Source organism: Anarrhichthys ocellatus, unplaced genomic scaffold, assembly GCF_004355925.1.
Source record: "Anarrhichthys ocellatus isolate YVR2014 unplaced genomic scaffold, GSC_Weel_1.0 scaffold3, whole genome shotgun sequence".
Classification (NCBI taxonomy): Eukaryota; Metazoa; Chordata; class Actinopteri; order Perciformes; family Anarhichadidae; genus Anarrhichthys; species Anarrhichthys ocellatus.
In genome coordinates, this window is record NW_022280033.1 from 11,623,315 (window position 1) to 11,637,751 (window position 14,437).

General features: G+C 39.0%; 1 protein-coding gene across 4 annotated transcripts in view; it reads right to left on the reverse strand.

The window, feature by feature from the left end:
- Window positions 1–14,437, reverse strand: part of eys (eyes shut homolog) — a 154,088-nt gene that overhangs the window by 37,715 nt on the left and 101,936 nt on the right. For all 4 annotated transcript variants that reach the window (XM_031873088.1, XM_031873083.1, XM_031873080.1 and 1 more), the window contains 2 exons: window positions 10,088–10,264; window positions 1,457–1,607 (listed from right to left, as the gene is read on the reverse strand). In XM_031873088.1, the coding sequence (XP_031728948.1) occupies window positions 1,457–1,607; window positions 10,088–10,264 (328 nt within the window). The remainder of the gene's footprint in view (window positions 1–1,456; window positions 1,608–10,087; window positions 10,265–14,437) is intronic.

Consider the following 14,437-nt stretch of genomic DNA (forward strand, 5'->3'; position numbering starts at 1 on the left):
ATTCACAGTCTGATATATCGTGAGCTATAGTTATTTTGCATAAAACTATTTGCTTGCTCTGACTTTAAAAAGGCAGAAAAAGATGCTTATTTATGATGAGGTCAATGTAAAGGAGCTAAGTTTTACTGTTGAAACTCAAATACATTACATACAATGGAATAAAAGCAACAATCTTCAAGGTTTATGTTCAAAATATTGAAATACATTTTAGAAAAGCTGAATATGTGATTGCTATTTCTGTGTATCATTTTCAAACAGCTGTTTGTGCCGACACACTGGACAGTTTTCTTTGTTCATGTGACTTCGACCTCTTGACACAGGTCAGGGACTGCACTATTCTGGAGGTCAGTGACGTACTCAGGCTGTCTGAAGGGCAGCAGTGGCAAAATATAAAAAGGGCTCCAGCTGCACGTGGTGGGGCACCGGCATGCAGAAACTAAACGAGAGAGCACTTAATCACGTTTTTTTTCCATTTGAAGTGTATCCCACCCCCCCACTCCCCATTGCCAGAGGTGCAGAATGAACCAGGGCATTACAGTTGGGAAATGTCTGATGTAGTGAGCTTTCATTGCACTTCTGTATTACCATAGAATCAATGCTCTGATCAAGACTGATGGTGAGAGCTACTGGACGGACAAGCTTTCACAGGGTTTTTATCAAAGACACCATGACATGTAACCTTGTTTTGAGATCCCATTGAACATTGTCAAAGCAGTTGCAAGTATTTAAATCGGTAAATGTGCAGACAACACACATTGTGTGCATCTTTCAGGCAGACGCTTTTAGCACCCAGCTTTCAGAAGCCAACAATACTGTTTGCACCCAAAAATGATGGGATCATATTAGATAGTGTACCCGTATATGTAGCCTACTGGCTATGTATATTTTTCCTTAACCTAATAAAGTAGTTTTGTTGCTTAAACCTCAACAAATTCCAGACTGAAAAGCAGAAAGCCTCTCTAACTATTGCTAAATTAAGTTGCATATTCAATTTGGCCGGGTGTAAATAGCTGAATAGTTGCCGTGTGCAAATTCTCACCTGAGTTCAAATAGATATTCCAGTTTTAATTTTAAATTTTGTTCATGCTTTTTTCTATTAACTTAATTCTAGTTTTTAGGTTTTTGAAGATTCCCTTGAATTCTTTTAACAGAAGTTATGAACTTATACTTTCACGTTTTACAAAATGTCATGTTTTTTGGGAGATTCGATTGGTATGGTGTAGAAATCAACCATATAAATCTGGAATTGATATCATCTGCACAAAACACTTCTTTACAGTGACAAATACTTCATTTAAACTTTGTATTTCTATGGAAACAAGGCTAAAAGTAAAAATCATGGGTAAAAACATAGATATGTTTAAAACTGATCTCTAAAAGCAGTTTTAAGACAATGATAACGACTTTGCCAATACAATATTACAGATTAGAAAGGAAAGTAGGAGACATATCATACCGTATTGTGATTGGCGTCCATCTGTTGTTATTGATGTTATGGTCTGTAGCTGCATGCAAAACATGACTGCCACCACAACCAAGTTCAGCAACAGGGATTCCATCTTCAAGGAACACGTGAAGGAACTGATCCCCAAAGTTCTGCTGCTGAGCTGAAATGGTAAGAAAATTGTTCAATGATGAGTCTCTGTTTCCGTAGTGCCAACTTCAATACATTGTTAACTAAAATATAAAATGACTTTTAAGATACTGAATAGAGAAAATGAGTCCCCTCGGTGTGTGTGAAATTAAATATAAACTGTTTCAACAAGATGATGATGGAGACATGGAGACATGGTTAGGAAGATAAAATTGTTTGATTTGAGCATAGTGGTAAGTAACTATATTATGCTCAGGGTAAATCCCAATCCATCTATCCCCCTATGCAGGTGGCATATTGTAATAAATTGAGCAAGTGTAACCTAGACATACCCAGTAGAACCTGAGTGTGTTGACCACAAGGCCATACTTGTTGTGATCAATAAAATGAAAACCAAGAGGGAGGTTTCCTGACTGCCAACAATTGACATTGCACAGCAATAGGGTATGCCTTTGTTAAGACAGGAGTTTACTTCACATAATACTCTAGTAGACAAACAGGGAACAAAGACTGCAAGGCTTCCTCACTATAAGAATAATTCATAACACTGAACTGCCCCAGACTATTAATCTCGATGATCTAAAACAGGTTCTGTCTGCATGCAATACCCCTCTACTTTTTAATTAAAACATTCAACTTGGATCCATCATACCACCTGTGCAAACTGGCATGATGGACCACAAAGCAACGTTTGGACCTCAGTGTCAGACAGTCCTTTTTATGCACCAACCTGGTCCTCTCAGAATCCAAGCTACAAGAAGCTATCTTCGTCTGATAAAGCACTGACTGTGATAATGGTTCACAGCACAATGCACCAGGACTGCACCGGTAAGAGGATCAGTATGATGAATCATCTCTGGGTACCACAGTGCCATCATGCTGTCTGGGGCTACTAACAAGCGACAAACTCCGAGGCTGAAAAATGAAGCCAACGCTGAATTGCCAAAGACTGCAGTTCCTCGAATGGCCATTTGATGCTGGCTCCAAAAGCAAGTCAATCCCCATAGACCCCAGGACGCCAGGCATCCTGCTGGCCAATGTGGGAAGCGTTGGATGATGGGCTCGGTTTTCAACGGGATATAAGGAACTGTAATGTCCATGAAACTTGGCTAAATCCTGGATGGACCGTGCTCAACCATGACTCTTTTCTTTATACCAATCTAACAGAACAGGTCTGATCCAGCCTGGCTACCAAGAGGATGGTCACCAGGTGCTGCTTGTGATGTTGCATTATTAGATATGCCACTTCTCAGACTCCAGTACAGCGTGTCACAGATTGCACAGTCTCTTGCAAGTGAGACAGTGTAGCGGGGGAGCAACAGACAGCCGCATCATTAATCCTTTCACAAGGGCTACAAGGGTCTTCAGGAGGGAGGCATAGAGAGAGGGTGCACACCAGTCCCTCACCTCTATCTAAGAAGACATGAGAAGACAAGCAACATAAGAGTGCCATGGAAGGGAGACAGAGATAATAGAGAGAGCTTGCAACTCTCATGCCACTGTCTGGCAAAACATGGCTGTAGATCAGAAGACAGAACAGAAATACTGCACCGTTAAAGACACTTAAAATGTTTCAGGGGTTTTCAGTAAGACACATTTCACAGCTGGATTAGAGACTTTGACAGGGAGCCAAAAATACAGCGAGAGCTACCGAGTAGGAGCAACAATTGCATGATTGACCCCTTGGATTGATAGTGATAATTGAGACAGGATCATGTAAGAGGGTAGGCTGGTGTAGCTCGCTGGGCTTGGACAGCGGTGTGTGGGCTGCAGAGACAGCCTTCACAATGTGTGTGTGCCATCTCTCATGAAGTAATGGCTTGGATGGAGGATTTGGACACTACAGGAAAACGGTGCAAAGGCTGTGCTTGTTGTTTCAAGGCTGCATTGCAGCCGATATGAAAGCTCTAAACAATTCCTCCAGGGCAAGAAGGGGAACCGAAAAATCCCTGTCTCTTTGTCCGAGGGAGGCTATGCTTAGCTTAATATGCTGCACTCTGATAATGCATTTTCTAAGCCGACTTGGAGGTCTTCCCTGTCCTACGACTCAACAGGGATGCACTTTATAGAACCATATTACTAACCGTTGTTGCCGAATGGACCACAGGAGAAATAATCTTGCTCAGATATGTTTCCTTACGCTTATTCTGTGGAAGGGAAGGACTTCTACTCTGTCACAAAACAGCAGCAGCAGGGAGAAAGAAGGTACTCTTTCTGTGGCTGTGGAGTAAAAATATATATTTTTAATGTTTGTTTTTTTCCCTGCAGCATTTATTTAGATTACATCCCACTTGATGGGACACGTAAAGGTTGACTTTGTGTGTGAAGTTCCCCAGGGACCAATTTTTGGTCTCCTGCTTTTCAGCTCAAATATGCTGCCAGCAGGTCATCATATGATCCAGAAACACATTTGTTATCATAGTGATACAATTAAAAGACATAAAAATGGATGTCCAACATGTCCCTGAGACCGAACAATTACACAAAGATACCTTTCATTGGTGTGAAACCGCAGCGGTATGAAACAAGTTAAAAAACCTTAATGTAATGCTGAGTCATCTTTGCAACACTACCAAAGCTGTTGTATTATATAGACATCATATAAGAGGGTCCTTGTAAAAGGCAGATGAAAAATAAAAAAATGCCGGTTAAAAATGCAAGACAATAGGCTGATCACAGCTCACAGTCCTAAGAGCTCTGAATTCACTTCTTGTTAATTTTCAAACTGATTACTAAATGCAACCTCTTGTCTGTGGCCTTGCCCCACAGTATGTCACCGACATGTATGTCATCATTAGGACATCAGGACTTTAAGGTTATCTGTTACAGCCCCTTTGTTTTTTCCAAGGTTTAGTAGAAGCTGACAAATCTGCTTATAGTTTTGCTTCTGCCTGCTGGAATTCTCCAACAAAGCATTGAACATGCTCGATGGTTTAAATCATATTTAAAAAAAACTTTCCCTTTCCCATCCATTGATGAGGCTTGTTTTTGTAATTGCTGTTTTTAATATAAAAATATGGTGTTGTACTGGACTATATTATATTGAAAGGTGTTTCTAATCTTTTGTCCTTCTTATTAACATATATACATGCATACATACATACATACATACATATAATATTAGAAACACCTCTCAGTATAATGAAGTCCAGCACAACATCATCACTAAATGTTCTGATGCAATGTTTCAACAGCTTCAGAGCATACATTTTAGTTTCCTGTGTGAGCATCACAATGAAGTTGCAACTGCTGAGTAGTGCCGATGTTTCTTTTTTCCAAATATTTATGCTTTGGTATTTTAAGATTTACTGTGTTGGCTACAGATGTAACTACTTCTTATGTTTCTGCTAGGTAAACAGTGATTTGTCACATTTTGAAACCCTGTATTTGACTGGTAAATATGGTACTTTATGATGGCACGAGAAGGGGCTGTTGAAAATCTCTAATATTTAGTTTTAGTCTTTAGTTTGTGGCATGTAATGAGGACATCTGGTGATTCCTGCGTATTCAAAGAAACAAAGCTTTATATACCAACCTTGACTTCCCTGTCTCAAACTATTATTTTTGACACAAACATTCTTTTGTTTGTTGTATGTAAGAGAGATTTTTCCAAACATTTTTCAGATGCGAGCAGAGCTTTTTCAGGAAAGCTTGAAAATATAATGAAAACATGAATCAAATGTTGTGTTATACTGCAAAAATAGTACGACCATTAGAGGCTGTTTAATGCAGCGCATACATTTATTTTGGTTTAGAGAAGGCACAACTTGAAATGTAACTCAAAGTAACAAAACAAGCAAAGAGGCTATGTTCGATATTTTCATTTGATGCTTATTTTCAATGAAGATGGATTATGACTGTCAAACAGGCAACGGGTCTCTTCAAGTTTTTTGTGATGGTTGGAATATAGCAGTTGCAAATTAAGTCACCTTAAATAAACAGTGGGCAAAATAATTAGTTTTGCGACTGCTGTGAACTATTATTTATATCATGACAAAGTTATATTTCTTTTGTGTTTTTCCATTTGTATTAATTATTGCATTCTAATTTCACAAATGTACAGAAATGTTAAACTAAACTGCAGGCAATTCTTTAACTGACAAAAAAAGAAGCCAATATTTGTCTGGTACCTTATTGTATCTTCTTGTATTCTTTTAATCAAAGCATGTTTGTGTGGGTAAATGACATGAAAAACATAATTATTCCTGCCATATAATCATCCATCATTATCATTGCTACAGTGACTAATACATTTGAGACCTGAGAGTTAATGAATGCGGCAGCAAAGACAACAGAAATCACACACGCAACTTCATCCTGCACCAGTGAGTCTTTGTCACCTTTTCAAAGCAGTTGTTCCCACTAAGCGCCATAACTCATTTGCTGACAAATATTATTTATTTATCATAGATTTCAATGTTGCCCCATCTTTTATTTTGCTATTTTTCTTCTGTAGGATATCGTTCCCTGTTGTCCCCATGGCCCTGTTACTCTGCACCGAGCCTAACAGAGCGTTCGTCCTTTTGTCAGTGCCTGTCACCTGTTCTCCCTCATGCTCTCTCACTCTTTCTCTCTCTCTCTCCCTCTCTCCCCACCTTCTTGTATTTCTCTTCTCGATCTGACAATTGAAGTCCAGAGGGAGACTTGCATGTTTGCTTCAGGGAGAGGTGTAAAAAAGGGAGCGGAGAATAAGGAGCAGGTCTGGCGAAGAGATTCTCTGCATCCCAATGACTGTCTTTTGGTTCTCTTCTGATTAACTTTGTCTGTTTGATCTCTGGAGTTTTCTTTTCAGTTCCTCTGATGTGAAAAAGATGGTGCACTATGAGCCAGGAAGCTTTACTAGATAAAAGGCACTGTGCCCTCTATATATGCTTTCTGAACATTCATCTCTTTTCATGACAAGGCTCACAGCCTGCTCTCTGGCTTCCGTATGCTGCGGCAGGGAAATATTGTCAATATTGTTATGGAATAAAGAATAGAGTGGGTTTAATTGACCTGACTAACTTCAAATTATGAATGTTTTCTTATTTCCTTTAGCGTTAACATGCAATCTTGTGAGTGAAGACGGATGTCATAGCAGACATTATTTTTCAAGCTAATCTACAGAGTAAATCTGTGAAGGCTTAGACAAGCAGTGACTTAAGACGCGACCAGATAACGGGTAGCAGTGGATATGTGAGGCACCAATATGACAGGGCGGAGGTGAAGCGATTTTGCTAGCTTGACATGAAGCACAATCTAATTCACTTGACACATATCACATCTGATAACTAACTCCAGGCATTTTTCCAATGTGAACTTCCTCTAGCTAACTCCACTGAGATGCTCTTCATCTATCTCTGGTGAGTTACATTTATCTCCCAGATTCTAAGCACCAAAATACAACTTTTAAATACAGGGAAAATCACCTTTAACTTTTCCTTATTCTAAATAAATGTATGTATTAAATATCGTATCATTATATTATACAAATATATTGATAATGTCCATGTCTTTATTATTACAGATTTGAAAGGCAAATCAATTTCCCCCTGTTTGCTATTGACTTACACTGCACACATGGGGATATGAAAACTAATAATGAGAACACTGAGGGAACAACTTGCATTGATAGAACACCATTTCTTTGGTGTATTTCTAAGTTTATGAATGCAAAGTCCTTCATATGAAGTGCATGGCTTTTGAAAATTGTAAAGGTATCTTCAATCAAGTATTGAAAAGCATCTAGGAAGAAGAACATGACTGAAAAATATACTGAGAGTTCCCTACAGCTGTGTTCTTTTTGTCCATGTAAGGTGCTGGTTTTCCAAAAACATCCCAACGCAAATGTTTATGCAAGTACTGGGTAGCGTTTGAAAAACTCTGCTTCGAAATTATTCGGCTGCTCTGTTCTCAAACCTATCATTTGACAGTTTCAAGTGTTTCCAGAATAATGTCTCCTAAAATTTCCAAAACTAGAAGCACTAAATTCACCAAGAAATGATTAACAGGCTAGTCCAAACACACGCACACACACACACACACACACACACACACACACACACACACAGACATATATATGTAAATATATGATGGGGACAGTTATATTTGAGAGGAGAAACGCTAGTAAATTTAAATTTATATTGAAATACATCTAATTGGAAACATGTCACTGATCTTTAATTAAGCGCCTGTGTCAGAGAGGATACTGTTTGACTTAACATTGATAGAACCATTGCCTATGTGTATTTAAGGCTCAGCTGACTGACCTTAAGTGCACTAACCTCATATAAAGCACTAATTTACAGCCCTATTAGGTTTTGAGAGATGGGTAATTAATAGCTCCTTAAATACAAAGATTTAAGTCTTTGGTGGGACACTAAGGCACTCAGCAGCCATCATGGGAGGCCAATGTCAGCTCAGAAAAGGAAAAGTCAAGCTATTATTACTCCAAGGAATGCAACTCTTTCACTATTTTATGGCTAAAGAACAAAAAACGTTTTTTGTTGTTGTTTTTTACTTTGCACACCATTGCTGACACTTTTGAATCCAGAAACTGGCAAGACAAGCTGATGTATGTTAAAAACACAGGTCAATTGTTAGAGAAAATTATATATATTTAATGAATTAAAATTACTTCTTTGTAATTGCAAGCAGTGCCGATAACATCACATGTTTGGGGTTTCTGAGGGGGCATTTTACACTTGGACTTCAGCATACTGCTCACCCCCAAACATGGTCAGTTAAATGATACAGATAATCAAAAATGAGGGAAAAGTGCAGATGAACCCTGTGGTGTACTGCAATGTTTAATTAGTCTGTAAATGTAAAGAGGCCACAAACCTGTAGACGGTGTCACAGATAAGGGGTTGATCAAGGATACACCAGCAAGATGAATGTGGCGATGCCTGTTCCCGGTTTGTGAGGAATAAATCAACTGTGATCACCGCACAATGCATGGTGGTTACGGTTCTGTTGGACTTGCACCTGACTTGCTGTGGTGTCACATGGGAAACAAGGATCAAGGTGGCTGCACTTTTTAGAGCGAGGAGCTGCAATTGCGGTCCGCCGAGACACACAGTTGGATGTTTTTTTGGACTCAGAGGACCCGCAGAACCAGGCATTCATGTGATGGCTTCACCTCTTAGCTGGCTGGTACTTAATATATGGATACATACAGATGTATAATACGCACAAAGCTGGATAAATGGAACAAAGTTCTCATGGCTCAGCTTTCTCAAGCCCTAAAAAATTACAGACTCCTCTCCTCCCAAAACAATGCTCTATTGTTAAGAGGGTCTACTCATTGGCCGCCGGGCCTACCTATTCAAATCTCCTTCTGAAACAAAAGAGAGTTTCTATGCGTGTGTGCAGGTGTGGGAACAAAGAGGAGGCAAGAGGTAGATGTAGAATGGAGAGCTCACGGTTGGTGTAAAGGGTCAGTCCAATCCTCGGTCCCCATGTGACCGACCAGCCCTTTCCTTCTTGTGAGGATTCCTTTGTTCGCTTTTAGGTATTAGCTCAGATCATAAGCAGCGAGACAACAAAACAGCTGCTGTCTACAAAAGGCGAGGCTATCCGTAGTCCTTCACCAGAGCATTTTGTACCTCCCTTCTCTCCCACTCTTTAGTTGTGGTTGAAAGCATTTTTGAAAAAGGATGAATGTCCACAACTAAATAAACTGACCCAGGTGTATCTTAGGTGGCAGTCACGGGAGAAAACTGGTTAAATTATCCTGAAAAAAAAACGTGTTTCAGTGCTTCCTTGCCTTTCTCCTGTAGCCTTGGAAACACAGTTCCCATCTTTGTGCCTCACAATTTGCTGCAACAACAATAGATGACTCATGGTGCCGGTGTCCCCAGGTGACTTTCTATCAGTCCGGTGATTTTTAATATTAATATTTAGCATTGATATGTGCAAGTGTTTTATAATAAATATAAAGAAACACTACAAGCAGTTGCTCCACTCTTTTTCTCATCCTTTGTGTAATCATCCTCTACATTGTGTTGTCAAACTTTGATCAATTCAGATTTCATTCAGTGTTTTCTTTTTTTCTTCTTCCTCCTGCCTTTTCTTCGGCACAATAACTGTTGCCAAGCCCTTTATTTTAATTTTAACTATTGCCAAGCATCCATCTCGCTAGCACTCAGAAACAGCATCGTATTTTCAATATAATCAGAGGCTGATGACAAGGCCCAGACTGATGTATCATTTCTACATTATTAGTGATCCAAAAACAGAAGAGGTTGAGCGAAATAATAACAGTGTTAACGACAGTAACAATAGGGGAAGAAAATGTCCCTTATTTATAACATGTCCAGACAGCATCCTGACGCTTAGACTACCCATTCATCGCAGGCAATAAAAATAATCCTTGTGCACTCAAAACGACACACGCAACAAAAAAGACGTATGAAAAGTGACAAAATGGACATACTAATACAAATGTGACTTTTCACAGCATTGCGGTACTTTTCAATGTTTGCTTTTTATAAAAAAAAAAACTGTACTCACTGTAGAGGATGGTGCCCTGTGTAGATCTTGCTTTCACTGTCAAATAGAGAATAACAGTGGTGTCCTTGACAGTAGCAGGGAGATTATCACTGGAGCCAGAAAGCTGGAGAATGGATGAAAAGGGCAGCAGCTCCAAATAAGATGTGCCATCGAATGAGGGTATATATACTGTAGTATCTGCAAAGAAAGAAAAATACAAATTGATGAAATGCATTTAAATAGAGCGAGAAAATCTTAATATCCCTTAAAAAATAGATAATTAGGCTTGGAATGACATATAGAGTAAACGCAATGCCCTACAGTGCTTTTGTTAGTCAACAAACCAGCAAGAATTGGCTGGCGTGTGCCTTTGCTGCACTGATAGCGTGACTGTGAGCAGAGTCAGCAGGGCCCTGTCAGTTATTTCCCACTGGATGAAAACGGGGTATGACTTTAAGGAGAGGTGGTGGAGGTACCCGCTCAGGTCATCAACTCCACAAGCCAATGATGATCTGCTGGCTTTTACCAAAAGGACACTGTACACCTCGTGGATGGCTTGCTGTTCAGGTGCATGGCAGTCGATTCAAAATAGGCCAGCCAGAAAACTGCAGTTTATCCTCATAACATATGCTATGTATATGGTTACAAAAACATGTTTTTTATTGTAACATAAATATGAATATCCTTTCATAACTCATGTGTTCACTTTTGTTGGTGCTTTGATGGATCAAATGGATTTTTTTAAGCAGACCTGTGAATGACTGACAGCTTTAAGAACAGAAAGTAAAAGAAAAGCAATTTAAAGAACACAGAGACATTTGATTAAGATGAATCGTTCAGTAAGCAATGGTCTTAAAGTTCAAGGTTTCCTTGATTGGCTTAGAAGTGGCAATGGTAGAGAAAAATACAGGTTCAATCAGTTTTAAAGATTATTCAAGTGGTTTTGGATGTTAACACATGTAAATGTCACAACTCAGTGAATAGGTTCTCTGATTATGAGAAATCAGGTTTATTTAGATATGGGCTGGTGACACCTGTTTTTTGGCAGTTGTACAAACTCAAATTTGGAAACTGTCACACTGTGTTGATCAAGATTAAAAAAATTGAATGCACACTTTAGTGAACATTTCATGTTATAAGCTACTATTGGATAGTCTGGATATATAGTTTTTTGTGGTTTACTGTTGGACTGCTTGAGTTAGACAGGTCAGTAAGACGCAGACTTGGTCCAGTTTATTGATCAGTCATCAGACCAACACCTGAGAAGAGTTTTTAGTCGTACCAATTCTCAAATGGTCATAATCCTGAAATGTTCGCCCGTGTGTGCTCTGACACTTTCCGACCCTTGCTCCTTTCGCAGCAAATTAGAATGGATGACTCTTCACAGTGCAAAGAGTTGAGTGGAGCAGACATGAAAGCCAATACTTCAAATTACAAAGAGAAAATAATAAACTGCTGTTTCTTTTGTTGTAGGAGGAGCTTTTTTTCTTGGGCTGATAATAATTAATCAATCCTGTAAAGCTTGTTGGCAATTTCTGAAGAAGGCAGATTGAGCTGGCTCATTTTTAAAGGCATCAGCAATTACAGCAAAAAGAGCTGGCAGTGTGTTGGCAAAGCAGTAAGCCGACAACCCCTCATCGGGTCCCATTAATGTCAAACAGAAAAGCAGCAAATACTCACAACCCTAAAAAAAAAAAGTATTCACTGATCGCTTTTAAGAAATGATGTGTTATATCTCCTCACTAAATGTACATGATTCTTTCTGGTCCTGCTATATGAAAGCGTTACCTGCACCAAGGACTAATACAATGTTGTTTTTAGTTAATCTTCATAAAAAAAAGGGCACACATCAAATTTAATCACAGTCAATTAAATACCTCCTGTTCTCATTTAGCTGCTGATGTAAATACACAAATAAAAGTGTTCGTTTTATAAGAGAATTTGGGTTAATACTGGCTTTAGATTAGATTGAAGAGGGTCATGGTAAAAATGTCAAAAAGATCATTTAGAAGCACCTTATTTGACAAAGCCAGATTTTTAAATAACTTAGACCAAAAAAAGAATGGCACTTTAAATGAGAAAAAAAGAGTGCACTTTCTTATTGGGATTGATGTCGTGGTTCGGTAAAAGTTGCTGAAAAGATATAAATGGGACAAAACTGTGCTCTCAACTTTGAAATATACGAGAAGTAAGGACATAAGGTAATGAGCCGTAAAAGGAGGTCATGATCAATGCAGACCAAGTCTGAATAATTTCCTGCCTCACTGGTTTCCTCTTTTTTGTCTACTGGCATACCTCGCAGCCATTTACTCCGTAACTAATTTTTGTGATCACTTAGCTTTCAATTGAATGCTTACATACTTGACAGAATGTCTTTGGCAAGGTCTACGACCCACTGTGTCTTCTTCGGAGGGACAATTTATCATAGCTTAAAACTCTGTCACGCCCAGATGAACTAGCTTTATCTTGACAAAACCTGTCTTATGGTTGGCTACTTGATATCAAATACTCACTCAACCACCTGGCACTGGCCTGGATTACGGCACACCCCACCAGAGGTGCAGCCCCAGGGTGCAAACATAAGGGAGCAAGACTCACAGCTCACACACGTCAAGCTTCCTATTTTACAGGCCGCACATAAGATACCAAATACATGACTGAGAAGTAAGTCTGAAAGCTGCTTTGGATTGACAGTCTTCATGTGCTAAAAAAAAAAGAACTACAGTATACAATTGTAGTGATTTAACCGATGTGGTGCTATGGTAGAAGTGTACAGGCATTCTGTGTGCAGTACTGTCTGAGAAAGGCTTGTAAATCTGTCTTAGAGTAATACATTTTACAGTATGATCCCGTACATTTTAGCAGGGAGTTAAACGCTTTGCTGCGCATTAAAATGTTAATATTACCAATCCTTGTTGTAGTTTTAATCCTAAACTGAGTAGTGAATATAGAATCTACTTATCACATACACGAAGTAAGTGGTGGAGGAAGTACTCAGATCCTATACTTAGGCATGAAGTAGAAATGCCACAATGTAGGGTAGTACTGTAAGAGTACTGCATTACACGTTACTTAAAGTGGCTATAATTTATATTTTACAATCGATCAAATGACAATGTGAAAGGGGTCACCTTTCATAGTGATGGACCTACAGGGAATTATCCCCTGAATCTGCAGCTCCCCTCACCTTTAATGAGCTTCATAGTGAGTTTCATTTAACTTTTTAGCTGTCCGGCTTTCACCATCTCAAAGAATCCTTTTTGTCAACAGCAGGCAGCTATTTTCTACAAAAAGCTCTAATAACCCACTTTATGCCACCTGCTCAGCACCGCACTGCAGACAGACACGCTTAGAGACTATAGCAAGTCAACAAAGTCGAGCATTTAGCTGGTAAAGAGACAGATTGCTCCCTCAGGAGTTGGTAGACACCAAAACCAGAAGAGAGAGCGAAGATTGGACTTACATTTGCCAAATCAATGTTAATGTTGCTTCTTCACTGCTATATGTGTAAATAAGAAGCTGCTTGCTAACAAGTTTGCTATATTACCTTAAAAGGTGACGATGTGTTGTGTACACTGGGTGCTGCTGCCCCCAAGTGGCCAACAAAACCCATAATAAAAACTTAACTATCAAAATTAAACGTACTCATAATGTAAAATGGCCTCAACAATGATTATATACTGGAAGTATAAATTATAGCAGTATATTATATTTAGAATAAAACATTGTATGTTTTGTATATGAAAAACTTTAATCTGCAGCTACAGTGACTGCAGCAGACATATCTATAGTCTTTATGTCAAGACAAATGATCAATTATTAGGCTACATTTTAGAACATGTAGTACTAACATTAACAACATTAGTAGCAGATTAGATCTTCTTGAACAATAATATAAGAGGCTGCAGGGACTCATGTGCATTGTGATATTTCTCTTAGATACATACTGTATGACAAGTCAGCATTTCATCTAGGACACAAACAAGACCACATCATTAGTCACCGGGTAAGTTGACACATCTATAATTAACTCGGAGCGGGGGCTTTATTCTTCTCTTACGTCTATTCTTAATTCAATAAGATGTGAGGACAAGGTTGTCACTCGGCAAAGTTGACACATTCACAGACTTTGTCAGCATGTAAACAGCCTCTGGACTCCGTCTGCCTGCTATTAGAACCAGTGTTGCAAAGCACATCGCTGGATGAGTGCTCATATGAGATTGCACTCTGTTAACCTGAGAGACTGAAATGCTTTTGAAGAGGAGGAATTCCTCAAACTCAGCAGAAATTACTCTAAAATGCCACTGCTGGTATTTAAAAAGGAAAAGTTTTATGAGTGCGACAAGCTAAAGGATAAGCAGGAACTCACTT